The sequence below is a fragment of the Geotrypetes seraphini genome, chromosome 10, assembly GCF_902459505.1.
Source record: "Geotrypetes seraphini chromosome 10, aGeoSer1.1, whole genome shotgun sequence".
NCBI lineage: Eukaryota > Metazoa > Chordata > Amphibia > Gymnophiona > Dermophiidae > Geotrypetes > Geotrypetes seraphini.
This window is the reverse complement of record NC_047093.1, coordinates 146,287,403-146,309,018: the sequence shown is the minus strand read 5'-3', so window position 1 is coordinate 146,309,018 and position 21,616 is coordinate 146,287,403. Positions and strand designations below refer to the sequence as shown.

Sequence of the window (21,616 nt, the reverse complement as noted above, 5' to 3'; positions counted from 1 at the left end):
CTTCCTCTCGCCTTTACAGGTTCCTTTTTTCCACCTTTTTTTTTTTCCTTCAAACGGCAACGGGCCCCAGCATCGACATCAATCAAGTAAGTTCCACTGTCAATCAAGCGGTTCTGCTCGGCCAAAGCTTCCCCTGTGACATGAGCCACCCTCAGGGGAAAGAAAGTGACCCACAAAGGTGAGGGGAAGGGGGGCAGATGATGGAAGTTGGGGGGGGGGAGAGAGAGAGAGAGAGAGAAGGGGCAGATGATGGAATGGAGGAGATGAGAGAGAGAGAGAAGGGGACAGATGATGGAAGTGAGAAGAAGGGAGAGAGAGCAGAAGGCAGATGGATGTCAGTTGAGAAGGGAGAGCAGATGCTGAATGGAAGTGGGGAAAGAACACATACTGGATAGAAGGAGGAGATAAATAAAGGGGGAAGAAAATAGTAAGATAATGGAGGGGTGAGGGAAAGGGGTGACAAGCTGTGTGTAGACACAGTGAAAAGAGGGAAACGGGACTAAATAGTAAGAAAGAATTTAATTTAGATGGAGGCAGAAAATAGAGAAGGAAGACCAGAGAAGAAAAGGGAAGAGAGAGCAGAGAATGATCAGATCTGAGTGGAGGAAATGAGAAGAGAGATATGCTAAAAACCACAGGGGGGAGGGAAGGATAGAGATGCCAGACCATGAGGGGAACAGAAGGAAGATGATGGATGCTAGACCAAATTGGGGGGTGGGGGGGGGCAGGAGGAGAGATGGCAGGGAAAGACAGACAGTGAATGGAAGGGGCAGATGCTGGACTGAAGAGACAGAGAAGGTTATCATGCTGCTGTACTGGGCCATGGTACGCCCTCACCTGGAGTACTGCGTCCAGCACTGGTACTTTAAGAAGGACACGGTACTACTCGAAAGGATCCAGAGAAGAGCAACTAAAATGGTTAAGGGGCTGGAGGAGTTGCCGTACAGCGAAAGATTAGAGAAACTGGGCCTCTTCTCCCTTGAGCAGAGGAGATTGAGAGGGGACATGATAGAAACATTCAAGGTACTGAAGGGAATAGACTTAGTAGCTAAGGCAGGGAGAACGAGAGGGCACTCTCTAAAGTTGAAAGGGGATAGATTCCATACAAACGTAAGGAAGTTCTGTGGTAGAAAGCAACATATTTATTTGGCTCATAACTTGCTGGCGCCCGATATTTTTAGCTCACAGTGAAAAAAGTTTGCTCACAACACCCGCCCGCTTAGAGGGAACACTGCTTGTGACCCCTTTCTAGTCAGAGTAGTGTCCCTTTACTCCCACCCTCTGTTTCCTGTCCGCCAGCCAATTTCTGATCCATCAGTGCACATCCCCTTCCACCCCGTGGTTCCACAGTTTCCTTAGTAGGTGCTCGTGGGGTACCTTGTCGAAGGCGTTTTGGAAGTCCAGATATATGATGTCTATGGGGGTCACCTTTGTCCAATTGTTCATTTATCCCCTCAAAGAAGTGTAGTAGGTTCGTTTGGCATGATCTTCCTTTACAGAAACCATGCTGGCTAGTTCTCATCAGATTATTTCTTTCTATATGCTCATTGATACTATCCTTGATTAATGATTTGGCCATTTTTCTCGGAACTGAGGTTAAGCTCACCGGTCTATAGTTCCCCGGGTCGCCTCTGGATCTTTTTTTGAAAATAGGTGTAACATTCGATTACCCCTGTTTTCAAGGATAGGTTGCAAATCTGCCGTAGTAACTCTGCTATTTCGTCCCTGAGCTCTTTCAGTATTCTCGGGTGGATTCCATCTGGGCCTGGAGATTTGTCAGTTTTTAGTCTGTCTATCTGTTTGAGTATGTCTTCGAGGCTTACCTCCATTGACAAAATTCTAAACAAAAAAATTCCAAACAAATTTCCAACAGTACTAAGAGGGGAGCCAAATTAGTCTTACCAAATTAGTCTTAGACTGGATTGCAAGAGGGGAAGCTATCCTGATATACAAGTTTGTTCTCAGTCTCCACCTGCTGGTAGCAGTGAGGTATATAACCCATTCGTGAGGACTATACCAGTCTACCAGGAACTACAGAAGGAGAAATTATTCTAAATTTCCTTTTCATTAGTTCTACCAGACCAGTTCAGAATCTGTGGGTTGTGTTCATCAGCTAGCTGGAAATTTTCTTAGTTTCCTTTCTCTGCCCCTAACCTACACCATACTTCTTGGGAGACCGACTGGTAGTCTTGCAATAATCAGGTTTCTCTGTACAAGTATGAACCAAGAACCCTGAGCCACTATCGCTGGAAGCTACAAATCTGAAGATAGCTTTGTATTTCTAATGCAGGGGAAATGGGGGTGAATCTACAGCACACAATTCCTGTGTTGTGGGGACTGGGGTGGAAGAGAAGACAGCTGTGTGCTGACCCTTTCCTGCTGCTCTCTTTCAGGTGATGAGCTAATGAAAATTGAAGATGAAGACGAGCAGGGCTGGTGCAAGGGGGTCACCAAGCAGGGCCAGGTGGGGCTGTACCCAGCAAACTATGTGGTGCTCGTCTCAGACTAGTGTGGCTCTGCTGCAGGATTATAGGGGATATTGTAGCAGTGCACCCAAATGGTACCTATTGCAAACAGTGATTCAGCCAAGCCAGGGACCCTTACTGCCAATGGCGGGTTTTTAAAGGGTGGGGTGGGAATCTCCTGAACACATTAATCAGCCCCTTCTGCAGGACTGAATTGGGCTCATTGTGTTCTCACAGGGTAAGCCCTGGATGAAATAGCTTTAGCATCACTTTTCTGCTCTTGCCGAGGGGCACCATGTCCCAGCCTCACAAAGCAGCTGCAGGCAAGGAAGCATCTCCCTCATCCTCAGTACTTCCTTAATCATGTCTCTGCTACTTATCAGTTCTTTTTACCGTCAAGGCCTGGAGCTTTTCTGTAGACTATGAAACAGTGCTGAGCAAGCTCAGCCACAATGTAATGATGAATTCAAAACATAAAAAAAAAAATCTTCAAGCTATCCACGGACTAGCCACAAGTGAAACTAGCAAAAGTCTGGTCTGTACATGACAGAGCTGAAGGAATTAAAGGCTTGTTTCTCTATATGATTTTGTCCTCCATGTGTCTGTTACATGTGTGACCCAAAAAGGTGAGGAGGGACCGATGTCATGAGTGTGTGTTCTGGATTATAGGCTCTACCTTTCAATAATAGTTCAGCTTAATTCAAACAGAGTAACGAGCAGTCCCAGAAAACAGAGAAGTGAGAGAACGTAAGAACTGATGAAAGACCGAGCAGCAGCAGCAGCATCCTAAGACAGTGATACTTCTGGTGGTTACATGATGAGTGCAGAACTCCATAAGCTCGGTGCAAGGTTCCATGGGTGCCAGCACAGGCAGGGAATGGGTAATAGAGGTTTATTTCTTACTGTAAATAGCTACAGAATTCTCTAATTCACCAAAATACAAATAAAACCACTTGTAGTGAGAACAAAAAGAAATACAGTGCTTGGTGGCAGACGCCATGCCTGCTATCCCTGCCCCTGTAGTCCTGGACAGGCAGGATGAAGGTGTATCACAACATAGTGCAGCTCAGATGAGGTCCCGTAGAATGTCCTCCTCCATGACACTGGGGGCCTGAACTTGTTGAAGACCTGGCTGAGGGACAGGACCCCGGGGGCCTGGATTCATCATTATCTGACCTGTACAGGGTGAGAGAGAAAGAAGCAGGGTGAGGAGAGGAAGTGGGGAAGGAGAAATTAGGTTCTTACCTGCTAATTTACTTTCTTTTAGCTTCTCCAGACCAGTAGAGGTTAATCTTTACAAATGGGTATATATCCAATCATGACCAGCAGGTGGAGACTGAAAACAAAACTTTGGGACAGTATATACTATCCTCCCTTCTCTATTTCCCTCAGTCTGCCGAATAGCCAAGCAGAACCAAGAACTGGAAAACAGAAAGAAAACAATACTCCGAACAGGAGTAACAAATAACATACCCAAATGCTGTTGGAAAATGCAGAGGAGAAATACCCGAAGGAAAATGTCCCCACAGCTCGCCAGCTAAGCCAGCCGAGCCACAGCCGCTGTTCTTTAATTCTCCCCGGCCCTAGAAAAATACTAGAACCCGCAGCAAAAAAAAAAAACTGCCCGCGAAACAGCCCCAACAACAACAACAACAGACATGGTGGGGACCTCTACTGGTCTGGAGAAGCTAAAAGAAAGTAAATTAGCAGGTAAGAACCTAATTTCTCCTTCTTTAGCACTCTCCAGACCAGTAGAGGTTAATCTTTACAAATGGGACGTACCAAAGCAGTCCCTCTCACGGGCGGGACCCCCGAAGGGCCGATACCAGAACACGCTCACCGAACACCGCGTTCCGACGCGCCTGAACATCTACCCGATAATGTCTAACAAATGAATGCAAGGAGGACCAAACCGCAGCCTTACAAATATCCACCGGAGGCACGAGCGACGACTCAGCCCAAGAAGCCGCCTGACCCCGAGTGGAATGAGCCTTGAGAAACTCCGGAACCGGTTTCTGACTCAGAAGATAAGCGGAAGCAATCGTCTCCTTGATCCAGTGCGCAATAGTAGCCTTAGAAGCGCCAGCCCCCCGACGAGGACCCGCCAGAAGAACAAAGAGATGATCGGAGCTCCGAAATTCCCGGGTCCGCTGCACATAAGCGCGGAGGACCCGACCGACATCCAACTTGCGCAGCTGCCGTTGCTCAGAAGAGCCCTCCCGACTACCCAAGACCGGGAGGACCACCGATTGATTGACATGAAAAGGAGAAACTACTTTCGGCAGAAAAGAAGGAACAGGCCGCAAAACAACCCGCTCCCTCGAAAATTCCAAGAAGGGAGCCCTACAAGAGAAAGCCTGTAGCTCAGAAACCCGCCTAGCGGAAGTAATGGCCACCAAAAAGACCGACTTCAGCGTAAGGTCCTTCAAAGAACAGCCATCCAACGGCTCGAAAGGCGGGCGCACCAAAACCGAGAGAACCAGATTGAGATCCCAAGAGGGAATCGAGGGCCGAATGGGAGGCCTGAGCAACTTGGCCGCCCGAAGAAAGCGAATTACATCAGGAATGGCCGACAAACGCTGACCTGTCACCAGCCCCCGAAAAGCCGCCAGTGCCGCCAGTTGAACCCGGAGAGAAGACCAAGCCAGGCCTCTATCCAGGCCATCCTGCAAGAACTCTAGAATGTTAGGCAGGGAAGCGCGAAAAGAGACCACTCCCCGCGCCCGGCACCATTCCTCAAAAAGACGCCAAACCCGCACATAAGCCTGAGAGGGAAGCTGGATATTGGGGAGTCCCTGGACATCGTGTACCTGGACTTTAGCAAAGCATTCGCTAGCGTACCACACCGCAGGTTACTGAGCAAGATGAGTTCTATAGGATTAGGTAACACATTGACGAAATGGGTTGGGAGCTGGCTTGGAGGTAGGCTCCAAAGGGTGGTGGTGAACGGCACCCCCTCCGAAATGACGGAGGTGATTAGTGGAGTACCACAGGGCTCAGTCTTGGGCCCAATCCTATTCAACATCTTTATAAGAGACTTGGCAGAAGGGCTTCGAGGTAAAATAACATTATTCGCCGATGACGCCAAACTGAGTAATGTAGTGGGCAAATGCACAACAGACGAAGATTCAGTGCCCGACAACATGATGCATGACCTACTCCTACTGGAGCGATGGTCTAGGACATGGCAACTCAACTTCAATGCCAAAAAATGCAAAGTTATGCACCTGGGCAGCCAGAATCCATGCAAGTCTTATACCCTTAATGGCGAGATCCTAGCAAAAACGGTAGCAGAACGAGACTTGGGGGTAATCGTCAGTGAGGACATGAAGTCTGCCAATCAAGTGGAGCAGGCTTCGTCCAAGGCAAGACAAATCATGGGCTGCATACGAAGGGGTTTCGTCAGTCGTAAGGCGGAAGTCATTATGCCATTGTATAGATCCATGGTGAGGCCCCACCTGGAATACTGTGTGCAATTCTGGAGGCCGCATTATCGCAAGGATGTGCTGAGACTGGAGTCGGTGCAAAGAATGGCCACCCGGATGGTCTCGGGACTCAAGGATCTACCATACGAAAAACGGCTTGACAAATTACAGCTATACTCGAGGAGCGCAGAGAGAGGGGAGACATGATCGAGACGTTCAAGTATCTTAGGGGCCGCATCGAGGCGGAGGAAGATATCTTCTTTTTCAAGGGTCCCACGACAACAAGAGGGCATCCGTTGAAAATCAGGGGCGGGAAACTACGGGGTGACACCAGGAAATTCTTTTTCACTGAAAGAGTGGTTGATCGCTGGAATAGTCTTCCACTACAGGAGATTGAGGCCAGCAGCGTGCCTGATTTTAAGGCAAAATGGGATCGGCACATGGGATCTATTCACAGGGCAAAGGTAGGGGAGGGACATTAAGGTGGGCAGACTAGATGGGCCGTGGGCCCTTATCTGCTGTCTATTTCTATGTTTCTATGTTTCTATGAGGTAGAAAGCCTCCGGGACCCCAAAAGTGTAGAGATCACCTTATCTGAATATCCCTTCTTACTAAGGCGGCCCCTTTCAAGAGCCAAGCCGTAAGACAAAAGGGAGACGGATCGAACATGGGAATGGGACCCTGCGTCAGAAGATCGCACACGAGAGGCAGAGGAAGAGGATCCGCCACCAGATGCCTCACCAGATCCGCATACCACGGACGACGAGGCCAATCCGGAGCCACCAAAACCACCAGCCCCGGATGGCGAACAATGCGAAGCAGTACTCTGCCCACTAATGGCCAAGGAGGGAACACATACAACAGCCCCTCCGTTGGCCACGGTTGGACCAGAGCATCCAGACCCTCGGCCAGACCGTCCCTGCGACGACTGAAGAAGCGGGGCACTTTGGCGTTGCCACTTGTGGCCATCAGATCCATCAGGGGCTGCCCCCAAGCCTGCACTATCAACTGAAACGCCACGGCGCCGAGACACCACTCTCCTGGATCCAAGAAGTGACGACTGAGGAAGTCCGCCTGAACATTTTCTACCCCGGCAATGTGAGAGGCCGAGAGGTCCAGAAGATGTGACTCCGCCCAAACCATGAGCCGAGCCGCCTCCTGCGCCACCTGAGTGCTCTTGGTGCCCCCCTGACGATTGACATAAGCCACCGCCGTGGCATTGTCCGACAGGACTCTGACCGACTTGCCCAACAAAAGGGAGTGGAAAGCCAACAGCGCCAGCCGGACCGCTCTGGTCTCCAACACGTTGATCGACCAGGAGGCCTCCTCCGCGGACCAGGTACCCTGAGCTGAGTGACCCAGACACTGAGCCCCCCAACCCAGGAGACTCGCATCCGTAAGGAGCACCGTCCACTGCGGAAGATCCAGACCCACTCCCTGAACTAGGTGAGGGGTCTGGAGCCACCAACGCAGACTGCAGCGCGCCAAGCCTCGTAGGGGAATCGGAACATCCATCCCGTGCCTCTGGGGAGACCACCTCCGGAGCAGAGCATACTGGAGAGGACGCATGTGGGCCCGCGCCCACCTCACCACGTCCAGGGACGCCGCCATCGGACCCCAAGACCTGGAGGAAATCTCGCGCCCGAGGACAACCGGGACGCCAAAAAGCAGGCGAATCTGAGATTGCAATTTGCTCACCCGGGCCTCTGGGAGGAAGACCTTCCCCAAGGAGATGTCGAACAGCACCCCAAGGTACTCCAGACGCTGAGCCGGGACCAACCGGGCTCTTGGAAAGGTTGACCACCCAGCCCAGCGACCGGAGAAACTCCACCACCCGAGCCGTAACCCGGGAGCTTTCCTGCAACGACTTTGCCCGAATTAACAGTCGTCCAGGTAGGGGTGTACCAGGATGCCCTCCGACCGCAAGGCTGCCGCGACGACCACCATCACCTTGGTGAACGTCCGGGGAGCCGTGCCAGCCCAAAGGGAAGCGCACAGAACTGATAGTGCCCGACCCAAGATCGCAAAGCGCAGGAAACGCTGATGAGAGGCCCGAATGGGAACATGTAAGTAGGCCTCCGTCAGATCGAGAGAAGTGAGAAACTCCCCCGGCTGAAGACCGCCAGAATGACCGACCGCGCAGAGTTTCCATACGGAAAGAGGGAATCTTGAGAGCCCTGTTGACCCCTTTCAAATCGAGGATGGGCCGAAAGGTCCCCTCCTTCTTGGGCACCACAAAGTAAATGGAGTTACCTGCCCGTGCCCCACTCCGGAGGGGGCACTGGAACAACTGCCCTGAGATCTAGCAAGCGCTGAAGGGTCTGGCGAAAAGCCTGCGTCTTCCAGGAGTCTGACATGGAGAAGCGAGGAAAAAGTCCGGCAGAGAGCGGGCGAACTCCAGGGCATAACCGTCCCGCACCACCTCCAGGACCCCACTGATCGGACGTGATCTCGGCCCATTTGGGGAAAAAGTTGCGCAGGGCCGGCCCCCCACCGGAACCAAAGGGGGCGCCGGCAAGGCGTCATTGTGCAGGACGGGAAGGCGGGGAACCAGCGGGAGGGATTCCCTGCCCCCCGACGGGCCCCCCGAAAGGGCTGCATGCGCTGGAAGACCGACCCCGGGAAAACCCCGGAGACTGGAAAGAAGCAGCCCCACGCCCAGGGCGATACTTGCGAAATTCCCGCAAACGCCCCCGGGCCGCACCACCCCAAGACGCAGGGCGGGCACGGTCCTCCGGCAGACGGGGAACTTTCGAGTCCAACAGAGTCTGAATCAACTTATCCAAGTCCTCTCCAAATAAAAACGACCCCCGAAAGGGAAATTTAGTAAGCTTAGCTTTGGACGCAGCATCCGCCGCCCAAGCGCGCAGCCACAAAACACGCCTTGCGGCCACGCCAAAAGCCATAGACTTAGCCGAGATCCGCACCAAGTCATATAGAGCATCTGAGAGGAATGAGGCAGCCATCTCAATCTTTGCTACCTCCTGATCCACCAGAGACCAGTCATCAGACTCCCGATCCAAGACACGCTCCGCCCACCGAAACACGGCGCGAGCGACCAGTCCCCCACAAATAGCCGCCTGGACCCCAAAGGCAGAGACCTGAAAATTTAGCTTAAGTATGTTCTCCAACTTGCGCTCCTCGGAGTCCCGCAAGGCAGAACCGCCCTCAACAGGCACGGTATGCCGCTTGGAAATTGCCGAGACCACCGCATCAACGACTGGCGAAGCTAACGTAGCCCGATCCCCTTCTGGAATGGGATACAGGCGAGCCATGCTGCGCGCCAGCCGAAACGGCGTCTCCGGCGTTTTCCACTGCTCCAGAATAATATCCCGAATATCCTGATGCATAGGAAAAGAGCGGGAAACGGAACGGATCCCCCGTAACAGGAGGGTCCCCCACACCGGAGTCTCCGGCGGCGCGTCCTCAAAACGCAAAACCGAAGAAACCTGTTGAATAAGGTCAGGCAGCTCATCTCTCTGAAAAAGGCGCACCACGGACGCCTCTTCACCGGCGAACGGGAAACCCGACAACCCGCCGCCAGCTTCCGTCCCCTCCAGAGGGTCCTGGAATTCCTCAGAAGGGTCCAGGTCCACCTCCAGACCGACACGTTCCTCCGACCACAAATCCTCGTCCCACGAAACCCGCGGACGCTTGGACAAGGGAGGCGGCGGAGGGGACGCCACACCAGACGAGAGAGGCAAAGCCGCAGGGAGCGCGGAGGAAACCCCACCCCCCGAAAACCCCCTGGGCGCAACCGGGGACCCCCAGCCGCCTGAAAATAGGCTCTGCATAAGGAAAAAAAGAAATCAGGAGAAAAACCCCCCGAGGGTCCCAAGGGACTCCCTGCCACAGCAGGGGACCCAGCAGAAACCTGCCCCTGCATAGACAAAACAGGGGGAAGGTCACCTGAGGTGGAAGACAAAATGGAGGGGCCAGACAGAGAAGATGGCGACTTTCCCGCCAAAAAAGCTCCCTCCATAGCCTGTAGCGGCTGAGAGACCTGAACAGTCCTCAGCCGCTAAAGCAGGCAAGCCGGCATCAGCTGTCAAAAAAATCAGCTGAGAGGGAATCCTCAAAAATCCGACCGTCGGCGGCTCGGGGAATCCCTCCGTGGGCGGATGGAGAAGACCGGGGCTTCTCCACTGCTCCCTGCCGACTCCGCGAGGCACCATCGGCGGGGAGCTCTGGGCGCCTGCAGCCGCTGCCGACGGAGCTCCTCCACCGCAGCCGGCCTGAACACCGCTTGCACAGGCCGGCCGCGAGTGCCCTCGCGTCTGGAGCACAATGAGCACTTTTTCCCTTTAGAAGTGCTCATTGCTCCATACGCGACCTAGCTGTAAAAAAGTGCCGGTTAGTTGAAAAAATACAGTAAATACAGTTTTCTTAAAGGGAAACAACCCTCTAGACCAGCACTACCTCAGGATTTTTTTTTTTTTACAGAACAGACTCCACAGGCTCTCGAAGCAATATGCCTTGCTTGATTTAGGGGGCAAGGCTTACTGCTGAGGCTCCTCTAAAAAAATGTGGGGAGGTGGAGGAAGTGGGGGGGGGGGACCCCGCGTTGAGACCCGCCGGGTTTGACACCCCCGAGGGTCGGACGAACCCCCAAACAGGGTCCGCCCAAGCTCCGTCCGGCCAAAAACAGGGACAATAAACCCCCTAAACAAGTTCCAACAGCCCTACCAAGGGAGATGGGTACAGATCACTCAACACCTGCTGGAGACTGAAAGAAGACTGAGGGAAATAGAGAAGGGAGGATAGTATATACTGTCCCAAAGTTTTGTTTTCAGTCTCCACCTGCTGGTCATGATTGGATATATACCCATTTGTAAAGATTAACCTCTACTGGTCTGGAGAGTGCTAAAGAACGGGAGATTGTGCCTGCACTACAGAGGGTAAGAGCAAGCCACTCCTCCCTTCATACCAATGGACTTCCTGGTTCAATTAGAACGATAGACCAATTGCAATTGTTTTGGAAAACTTTAAAAACCCTGCTATTCTTACAATACCTAAATAGTTTACCTGCAGAATCTACTAATCGCTAACATTACAAGACCTACTTTTCTGATAGACTAAATTAATTTCTACTTCTCCTTATTTTATGTATATTCTGGTCTGGAACCTTCACTATGCTTCCCTAATTATTATGTAACTTCTTCCTTCACACTGTAATTCGCTGATTGTCCAGCCTTCTTTCTATGTAAACCGCCTAGAAGTCAATCTGACTATGGCAGTATAGAAAAATAAAGTTATTATTATTATTATTATTACTTGTAAACCGAGTCGAGCTCTGATGAGAGATGACCCAATATATAAATCAGATTAGATTAGAAATCCCCCCGTCCTACCCAACTGCAGCTCACCTGGTAATGGAGCCCGGGGTTGCATTTGGCTTCCCCACTGCTGGCCCTGGGCCTGGTGCATAAGTGCTGGTCCTGACAACTGTAGCTGGGGCTGGCCTGAGGGCTGATGCGTCATCTGCTGGCCCAGGCTCTGGTGGGAGAGCATTCCCTGCACTGCCTGCTGCATGTGATGAAGAGCCTGCTGGGACTGTGCCTGTGGCTACGAAACAGACAAGAAATGAGAAGGAGTGGAGGTGAGAGAGAGTGCATGTCTATCTGCAGTTTATACCCTCCCACTGATAAGCTCCAGGTCAAAAACAGGAAGCATCTGGATTGAAGAAGGGGTGGTAGGTAAAGAGTCATGGACGAGATAGGCTGCCTTTCAGTGGCTGCAATCAAAACAGTTTACATATACTATTTGCAGGTACTTTCTCTGTCCCTAGCAAGTTCACAATCTATGCAATTTGTACCTGGGGCAATGGAAGGTCAAATGACTTGCCCAGGGTCACGAGGAGCTGCAGTGGGATTTGAACCCATTTCTCCAGGTTATTAGTCCATTACACGAACCATTAGGTAACTCCTCTACTGTCTTCTGGAGGCTCTGCAGGCTGATCCTGGTCTTCAGGTTATGCAGAAAGCCTGGACTGGTTGGTATAGCTCCAGGACTACCCTGCAGAAGCTTAACCCTGCAGAAGCATGTCCTGATACTTACCGGCTGCTGGCTGAGCAGAAGGCTACGCAGTTGTGGGTTTGCTCCTGGGTTTTGGGGTCTCAGCATAGGCCCTCCCTGTGGGGGCTGTGGCTGGCCTGGGGCTTGTACAGTGGCTGGCTGAGGTGGGGCTGGCGCCGGCTGCTGAACTCTGAGCTGCAACCGAGACGTGAAAAGGAGCATCACAAAAGTCACCAACACAAAACAACTCACCAAATTAACATCATCACTATGAGAGACCACCCAGGGTGATGCATCATTATGAGAGACATCCTACCTGCCTCTCAGTAATACCCAGAGAGTGTAAATTATAATCAGCACTCTGCCTCCTACTAGGACTGTCTGATCTATGTAACTCACCAGATTCTGCTGCCTCTGCTGTTCATCCATCATGGCCACCTGACCAACTGTGGGCATGCCTGGGGTAACCTGTTGCCCTGCGAGCTAGGGGAGGAGGAGAGAGAAATGTTACAAAGTGGATAACTTGCATAGGTCAGTCCCAACAGGATGAGTCAGTCCTTGCCTTTGCTACACTGCATGCTCAGAAACTTAATGTGCATTCTTTGACAGAGTTAGTCAGGGGTGACATGGGTAGAGCTGACCAACTTACAACTGATCATCACTCAGCAGGTGAAAAGAATGGGAAAATTAGATCTCACCTGCTAATTTTCTTTCCTTGAGTCCTTCTAGACCAGTCTAGATGCATGAGTATACACTCCCTTGCTACCAGATGAAGATGGAGAGCCACTGGTTTAATGACTTCACCCTATAAAGGATCTTGTGCAATCCACAGCTAGCCAGTTATTTCCATAACAAAGCAATAACACAATTAATCTCCTTCATGATCAAGAGGCAAGAAACAGTAGATAATCAACATGAACTCATTAGATATTACAGTCATTCTGCATCCTGAAGAAAATAGACACTAGTGAGACAACCCACTCTCACCCCAGCCTCTACTTCTGAACACATTTCTTCATGACTTCAGTCCTTATCATGGACAAGTTCTGGACTGGTCTGGAAGGATTCAAGGAAAGAAAATTATCAGGTAAGATCTAATTTCCATGTTACTGATCCAGGGCAAGCAGTGGCTTCCCCCATGTCTTTCTCAATAACAGACTATGGACTTTTCCTCCAGGAAATTGTCCAAACCTTTAACACCAGCTATGCTATCCGCTCTTACCACATCCTCTGTCAACGCATTCCAGAGCTTAACTATTCTCTGAGTGAAGGAGAAATTAGGTTCTTACCTGCTAATTTACTTTCTTTTAGCTTCTCCAGACTAGTAGAGGTTAATCTTTATGAGTGTGTTATATACCTCATCATGACCAGCAGGTGGAGACTGAAAAAAACCTGTGGAATAGTACATAAAGGATACCTTTCCCAATTCCTATCAGTCTGCTGAATAGCCAAGCAGAACAAAGAACTGATAACAGAAATAAACAATACTCTGAACAGGAGTAATAACTAACATACCCAAATGCTGTTGGAAAATGCAGAGGAGAGACACCAGTAAGAAAATGTCCCCACAGCTCGCCAGCTAAGCCACAGCCGCTGTTCTTCAATTCTCCCTGGCCCTAGAAAAATACTAGAACCTGCAGCAAAAACAAAACTGCCCAAGCAACAGCCACAACAACAGACAGGGTGGGGACCTCTACTGGTCTGGAGAAGCTAAAAGAAAGTAAATTAACAGGTAAGAACCTAATTTCTCCTTCTTTAGCACTCTCCAGACCAGTAGAGGTTAATCTTTACAAGTGGAATGTACCAAAGCAGTCCCCATCATGGGTGGGACCCTGAAGGGCCGACACCAGAACATGCTCACCGAACACTGTGTCATGACGCGCCTGAAAGTCTACCCGGTAGTGTTTCACAAAAGAATGCAAGGAAGACCAAACCGCAGCCTTACAAATGTCTACTGGAGGCACAAGCAAAGACTCAGTCCAAGAAGCTGCCTGACCCCTATTGGAATGAGCCTTGAGAAATTCCAGAAAAGGCTCTTTTCTGAAGTAGATACGCGGAAGCAATAGTCTCCTTGATCCAGCGCGCAATAGTAGCCTTAGAAGTGCCAATCCCCATACAATGACCCGCTAAAAGGAAAGAGATGATCTGATTTCCTGGGTCCTCTGCACATAAGAGCGAAGAACCCGACCGACATCTATCTTGCGCAACTGCTTCTGCTCAGAAGAGCCCTCCCAACTACCCAACACCGGGAGGACCACTGCCTGATTGGCATGAAAAGGAGAAAACTACCTGTGGCAGAAAGGAAGGAACAGGCCTCAAGACAACCCGCTCCCTAGAAAACTCCAAGAAGGGAGCCGTACAAGAGAAAGCCTGCGGCTCAGAAACCTGTCAAGCTGAAGTAATGGCCACCAAGAAGACTGCTTTAAGAGTTAGATCCCTCAAAGAGCAGGCACCTAACAGTTCAAAGGGAGGGTGCACTAGCACTGAAAGAACAAGATTTAGATCCCAAGATGGAACAGAGGGTCGTACGGGAAGCTTGAGCAATCTGGCTGCCCGTAAGAAGCGAAGCACATCAGGAATGGCAGTCAAACGCTGACTTGTCAACAACCCACGAAAGGCTGACTAGGCTGCAAGCTGAACCCAGAGAGAAGACCAAGCCAGTCCCCTATCCAGGCCATCCTACAAGAACTCAAAGATGTTACGCAGGGAAGCGTAAAAAGAGACCACTCCACGCGCAGCACACCACTCCTCAAATATACGCCAAACCCTCACATAAGCCCGAGAAGTGGAAAGCCTCCGGGACCCCAAGAGAGTGGAGATCACTTTATCTGAATACCCCTTCTTACCTAGCCAACCCCTTCCAAGAGCCAAGCTGTAAGACAGAAGGGACCTGGATCGAACATGGGAATGGGACCCTGTGTCAGAAGGTCATCCAAGAGAGGCAGAGGAAGAGGATCCGCCACCAGATGCCGCAATAGATCCTCATACCACGGATGCCAAGGCCAATCTGGAGCCTCCAGGACCATGAGACCCGGAAGGTAAATGATGCGGAGAAGAACTCTGCCCACTAATGGCCACGAAGGGAACACATACAACAGCCCCTCCGTTGGCCATGGTTGAACCAGAGCATCTAGGCCCTCAGCCAGCCAGTCCCTGCGACGACTGAAGAAGTGGGGTAGTTTGGTGTTGACACTCGGGGACATCAGGTCCATCAGGGGCTGACCCCAAGACTGTACTATCAACTGAAAGGCCACCGGGCTTAGATATCACTCTCTGGGATCTAGCACGTGACGAAGTCCGCCTGAACATTCTCCACTCCAGTTATGTGAGAGGCTGAGATGTCCTCAAGGTGGGACTCTGCCCAGACCATGAGCAGGGCCGCCCCCTGCGCTACCTGAATGCTCTTGGTGCCTACCTGATGATTGACGGAAGCAACCGCTGTGGCATTGTCCGACAGAACTCAGACTGAATTGCCCGATAAGGAGTGGAAGGTTAACAGCGCCAGACGGACGGCTCTGGTCTCCAACACATTGATCGACCAGGACGCCTCCTCTGTGGACCAGGTGCCCTGAGCTGAGTGACCTGAGCCCCACAACCGAGGAGACTGGCATCCATGAGAAGCACCGTCCACTGTGGTTGATCCAGACTCATCCCCTGAAAAAGAGGAGAGGTCCGGAGCCACCAACGAAGACTGCAGTGCACCAAGCCTCGCAGAGGAACAGGGAAATCCAACTGTGCCTCTGGGGCGACCATCTCCGGAGCAGAGCAAACTGAAAAGGACGCATGTGGGCCAGTGCCCACCTCACTACGTCTAGGGAAGCTGCCATCGACCCCAAGTCTTGGAGGAAATCCTGCACCCGAGGACACCGGGGCTAATCTAAGATAGCAAATTGCTTACCCGGGCCTCTGGAAGGAAGACCTTCCCCAAGGAGGTGTTGAACAGAACCCCAAGGTACTCCAGACGCTGAGATGGGACCAACCGACTCTTGGAAAGGTTGACCACCCAGTCCAGCGACTGGAGAAACTCCACCACCTGAGCCGTAACCCAGGTGCTCTCCTGCAATGACTACGCCGGAATCAACCAGTCGCCAGGTAGGGATGCACCAGAATGCCCTCTGACCACAAGGCTGCCGCGACGACCACCATAATCTTGGTGAATGTCCAGGGAGGCGTGGCCAGACCAAAGGGAAGCGCACAGAACAAATAGTGCTGACCCAAGATCGCAAAGCGAAGGAAGTGCTGATGCTCCCATGGAAACATGCAAGTAGGCCTCCATCAGATCGAGAGCCCTGTTGATCCCCTTCGAATCTAGGATTGACCAAAAAGTCCCTTCCTTCTTTGGTACCACAAAGTAAATCGAGTACCTGCCAGTGCCGCCCTCCAGAGGGGGCACCGGAAAGCACAGTTACTTACCGTAACAGGTGTTATCCAGGGACAGCAGGCAGATATTCTTAACGTATGGGTGACGTCACCGACGGAGCCCCGGTACGGACACTTTTAACTAGAAAGTTCTAGTTGGCCGCACCGCGCATGCGCGGGTGCCTTCCCTCTCGACGGAGGAGAGCGTGGTCCCCAGTTAAGATAAGCCAGCTAAGAAGCTTCCAGTGAGAGACCGGCCCGAGTATAACAGAACGCAATGCAGGCAGCAAGCCAGTTGGAAAGCGTTCGTTTAGAGACAGGACGACCTAAACGGTTAGGGTCGAAGGACAGAAAGAGCTGAGGTGACGTGCGGTGAGCTCTGGTACGGTCAAGGTAGTATGCCAGGGCACGCTTACAGTCCAGCGTGTGTAACGCCTGTTCCCCAGGATGAGAGTGGGGTTTAGGGAAAAAGACAGGCAATACAATGGACTGGTTGAGGTGGAAGTCCGAGACCACCTTGGGAAGAAATTTAGGATGGGTATGCAGAACCACCTTGTCATGGTGAAAAACCGTGAAAGGTGGGTCAGCAACCAGTGCATGCAGCTCACTAACCCTCCTGGCAGAGGTGATGGCAATGAGGAAAAGCACCTTCCATGTCAGAAATTTGAGTAAAGTTGTGGCAAGAGGCTCAAATGGAGGTTTCATGAGGGCTGAGAGAACCACATTCAGGTCCCAGACGACTGGAGGAGGCTTCAGAGGTGGTTTGACATTGAAGAGGCCTCTCATGAACCGGGAAACCAGGGGATGAGCCGTGAGAGGTTTTCCGAGGATAGGCTCATGAAACGCAGTGATGGCACTGAGGTGGACTCTGATTGAGGTAGACTTGAGGCCAGCGTCGGAGAGAGAAAGCAAATAGTCCAGTACAGATTCCACCGCCAATGAGGTGGGATCGTGATGATGAAGTAGACACCAAGAGGAGAACCGGGTCCACTTCTGATGGTAACATTGGAGGGTGGCCGGTTTCCTGGAGGCATCCAAAATACGACGGACAGGCTGAGACAGATTCTCTGGAGAGGTCAGCCCGAGAGAAACCAAGCTGTCAGGTGGAGCGAGGACAGATTGGGATGTAGTAGAGACTGATGCTGCTTGTAAGTAGAGTAGGAAATACAGGAAGAGGAATGGGCTCCCCGGAGCTGAGCTGGAGCAGGAGGGAGAACCAGTGTTGGCGAGGCCACAGAGGAGCGATGAGAATCATGGTGGCTCTGTCCCTGCGGAGTTTGGATAATGTCCGCAACATCAGAGGTAGTGGAGGAAAGGCATAGAGGAACCGAACCGTCCATTCGAGCAGGAATGCATCCGGGGCCAGACGGTGAGGAGAGAAGAGTCTGGAACAGAACTGGGGCAGCTGATGGTTGTGAGGAGCTGCAAAGAGGTCCACCTGCGGAGTGCCCCAGCGAGCAAAGATGGAGCGGAGCGTGGGAGGATCCAGAGACCACTCGTGAGGCTGAAGGATGTGGCTGAGATTGTCGGCCAGGGAGTTCTATTCGCCCTGGATATAGACAGCCTTGAGGAAGAGACTGTGGGCCGTGGCCCAGGTCCAGATACGGATGGCCTCCTGACAGAGGAGGGGAGATCCGGTGCCGCCTTGCTTGTTTATGTAGTACATGGCGACCTGGTTGTCTGTGCACAGGAGAAGGACCTGAGGGTAGAGAAGGTGCTGGAAGGCTTTGAGAGCATAGAACATGGCTCTGAGTTCCAGGAAATTGATGTGATGTTGACGCTCCTGAGGGGTCCAGAGTCCCTGGGTGCGAAGATCTCCTAGGTGAGCTCCCCACGCATAAGGGGAGGCATCTGTGGTTATGATCATGGAGTGAGGGGGTAGACGAAAGAGTAGACCCCTGGAAAGATTGGAGGAGTTCAACCACCAGTGAAGAGATTGCTGAAGAGACGATGTCACAGAGATGGGATGAGAAAGAGGATCCGTGGTCTGTGACCATTGGTTGGCCAGCGTACATTGAGGTGTCCTGAGGTGGAGTTGCGCCAGAGGAAGCACATGGACCGTCGAGGCCATGTGGCCCAGGAGGACCATCATTTGCCGAGCTGGAATGGAGTGATGAAGGAGCACCTGATGGCAGAGGTGGAGCAGGGTCCGTTGGCGGTCTGAGGGGAGAAACGCCCTCATCAGAGTGGTGTCGAGGACGGCTCCAATAAACTGAAGTTGCTGTGTGGGAAGCAGATGCGACTTGGGGTAGTTGATCTCGAACCCCAGAAGGTGGAGGAAGGAGATGGTGTGCTGAGTGGCTTGTAGCACAAGAGGAGACGTAGGTGCTTTCACTAACCAATCGTCCAAGTAGGGGAACACCTGAAGGTCGTGAGACCTGAGGAAGGCCGCCACCACAATAAGGCATTTGGTGAACACTCTGGGAGATGAGGCGAGGCCAAAGGGTAGCACTTTGTACTGATAGTGATGGTGCTGTATCTGAAACCGTAGATAGCGACGTGAAGTCGGATGGATTGGGATGTGAGTGTAGGCCTCCTTGAGGTCTAGGGAGCATAGCCAGTCGTGGTGAGAGAGAAGAGGGTAAAGCGTGGCCAGGAAGAGCATTCTGAACTTCTCTTTGACCAGACACTTGTTGAGGTCCCTGAGATCGAGGATGGGACGAAGGTCTCCTGTTTTTTTGGGAACCAGGAAGTAGCGGGAGTAGAATCCCTGACCCCTTTGGTCCGGAGGTACCTCTTCGATGGCATTGAGGAGAAGGAGGGATTGGACCTCCCTCAGGAGGAGGGGGGTTTGGGAGGAGTGAGAAGCAGACTCTACGGGAGAATGGTCTGGTGGAAGAGTCTGGAAGTTGAGAGAGTAGCCGTGGCGAATGATGTTGAGGACCCATTGGTCTGATGTGATGACCTCCCAACGGCTGAGGAAGAGTTGAAGGCGTCCTCCGATCGGCTGAGGAAGAGGCAATGAAGGTGGGAGACTGGCTATGCTCTGGAGAAAGGAGTCAAAAGGGTTGAGACGGTTTTGATGAAGGAAGAGGCTTGGCAGGTTGAGTCTGTGGGCGAGCCTGAGGCTGATGCTGGTGGCGAGGACGGCGAGACTGTTGTGGAGGTGGGTTGAGAGGTCTGGCCAAGAACCTGCGTTGGTAAGAAGACTGTTGCCTGTAGGGGCGAGCAGGTGGAGTCTTCTTTTTAGGTTTGATCAGAGTGTCCCACCTGGTCTCATGTGCTGAGAGCTTCTGGGTGATCAAGTCCAGGGATTCTCCGAAGAGTTCATCACCCAGACAAGGTGCGTTAGCCAGGCGGTCCTGGTGGTTAATGTCTAGGTCAGAGACTCTCAGCCATGCCAAACGGCGCATAGCCACCGCCATGGCAGATGCGCGGGAGGTCAGCTCAAACGAGTCGTAGATGGAGCGAACCATGAATTTCCTGAGTTGGAGGAGGCTGGAAATTTGTTGCTGGAAGAGAGGGACCTTACGTTCAGGAAGATATTTCTGTAAGGAGGAGAGCTGTTGCACCAGATGCTTCATATAGAAGGAGAAGTGGAAGGTGTAGTTGTTGGCTCTATTGGCTAGCATGGCATTTTGGAAAAGGCGCTTACCAAATTTATCCATAGTTTTTCCCTCTCTGCCAGGAGGGGTGGAGGCATATACACTGGAACCCTGAGATTTTTTCAAAGTAGATTCCACCAGGAGGGATTCGTGGGGCAATTGAGGTTTGTCAAACCCTGGGATTGGAATAACCCGGTACAAGCTATCCAATTTGCGAGGGGCCCCGGGAACAGTGAGGGGAGTCTCCCAGTTTTTGTAGAAAGTTTCCCGTAAGATGTCGTGAACGGGCAACTTTAGAAATTCCTTGGGAGGTTGCTCAAAGTCTAGGGCATCGAGGAAAGCCTGAAACTTTTTAGAGTCGGACTCTAAGGGGATGGAAAGAGCTGCTGCCATCTCCCTAAGGAATTTAGAAAAAGAGGATTGTTCTGGTTTTGAGGCGGTATGGGTCATGGAGGGTTCTTCGTCGGTTGACGAAGCGTCCTCTTCGGTACCGTGCGGGGAGTCTTCCCACAAGTCTGGGTCTCTAACGTCAGGATGTGCACGTTTGGACATCGGTGTGGAAGGCTCGGCATGGCGGGTCTTTGAGAGAGATTTGCCTGAGCGCACCGAGGCGGTACCGGGAGAGGAAGACCGATGTCTTTACTGGGACCGGGAAGGGTCGGCAGCAGTACGGGTATGCACTGTAGGTGTTTCAGCCAAGAGCACCGGCATGGAGGTATTAATCGGTACCGAGGGGGTCGAAACCGATGGGACAGTGCGAGGCTCGGACCGGTCCCGTACCGGAAGGTGCGGTGCCAGCAACGCTGGCAACAGTTGTTGGAGTTGTTGCTGGAGCTGCTCCTGTAAATGGTTTTGGAGTATGGCCGCGATGCGGTCATCCAGAGGGGGCACCAGTACCGCTTTTGTCTTCTTCGGTACCATAGGTGCCGCTCTACGCTCCGGCGATGAGGAGGCCGATGATGAGGCACTCACCGATATCGGAGCGGAGCATTTGCGGGGGTCAATGCGGTGCCGGGAGGGCCGGTGTCGCAACCGTGGCAGGAGGGCGCTCAAGGGAAGTGGAAGGCTTCTTAGCCGGCTTACCTGGGCCCAACGACCCCGAAGAAGGGTCTGGTGGTGTTGACGTCGTGGGTGCCGACTTTTGTGGTGCCGTCGACGTCGCAGCAGGTTCCATGGCAGATCCGGTACCGAATAAAAGATTTTGCTGGATCTGCCTGTTTTTTAATGTGCGCTTTTTAAGCATAGCACAGCGGGTGCAAGTGTCAGCCCGATGCTCTGGACCCAGGCACTGCAGGCACCAATTTTGCGGGTCGGTGAGAGAGATCGGGCGTGCACACCGCTGGCACTTCTTAAAGCCCGGTTGAGGGGGCATGAAGGGAAACACGGCCTCCGCAAAATCGAATCCGGAGGCCTGTATGGTGGCAACAGGCCCCACTGGGGCCGGCCTGAAAAAATAAAGAAAACTGGACGAGTTTTTTTTTTTTTTTTTTTTGTAAGTAAAAATAGGGAATCCGAAAGGAAAAATTAGAAGAAAAACGAAAAATTACGCGAGCGGGAAGGCAGAAACTAGCTTTTCAACGGCCGTTGAAAGCACATGCGTCTTCTTTGCTCCGCGGAAACGAAGAAATTGGGGACCACGCTCTCCTCCGTCGAGCGGGAAGGCACCCGCGCATGCGTGGTGCGGCCAACTAGAACTTTCTAGTTAAAAGTGTCCGTACCGGGGCTCCGTCGGTGACGTCACCCATATGTTAAGAATATGCTGCCTGCTTGTCCTGGGATAACAACTGCTTTGAGATCTAGCAAGTGT

At 52.1% G+C, this 21,616-nt stretch overlaps 2 protein-coding genes across 8 annotated transcripts in view; one reads left to right on the top strand and one right to left on the bottom strand.

The window, feature by feature from the left end:
- Window positions 1-3,047, top strand: part of LOC117367847 (protein kinase C and casein kinase substrate in neurons protein 1-like) — a 46,398-nt gene extending 43,351 nt beyond the window's left edge. For all 4 annotated transcript variants that reach the window (XM_033960872.1, XM_033960870.1, XM_033960873.1 and 1 more), the window contains exon 10: window positions 2,394-3,047. In XM_033960872.1, the coding sequence (XP_033816763.1) occupies window positions 2,394-2,509 (116 nt within the window). In that variant the 3' untranslated portion in view covers window positions 2,510-3,047. The remainder of the gene's footprint in view (window positions 1-2,393) is intronic.
- Window positions 3,048-3,340: 293 nt separating this feature from the next.
- MED25 (mediator complex subunit 25) overlaps window positions 3,341-21,616 on the bottom strand; it is a 53,854-nt gene continuing 35,578 nt past the window's right edge. For all 4 annotated transcript variants that reach the window (XM_033960869.1, XM_033960867.1, XM_033960866.1 and 1 more), the window contains exons 17-20: window positions 12,305-12,388; window positions 11,948-12,100; window positions 11,257-11,455; window positions 3,341-3,641 (exon numbers count right to left, since the gene is read on the bottom strand). In XM_033960869.1, coding sequence (XP_033816760.1) covers window positions 3,532-3,641; window positions 11,257-11,455; window positions 11,948-12,100; window positions 12,305-12,388 — 546 coding nt within the window. In that variant the 3' untranslated portion in view covers window positions 3,341-3,531. The remainder of the gene's footprint in view (window positions 3,642-11,256; window positions 11,456-11,947; window positions 12,101-12,304; window positions 12,389-21,616) is intronic.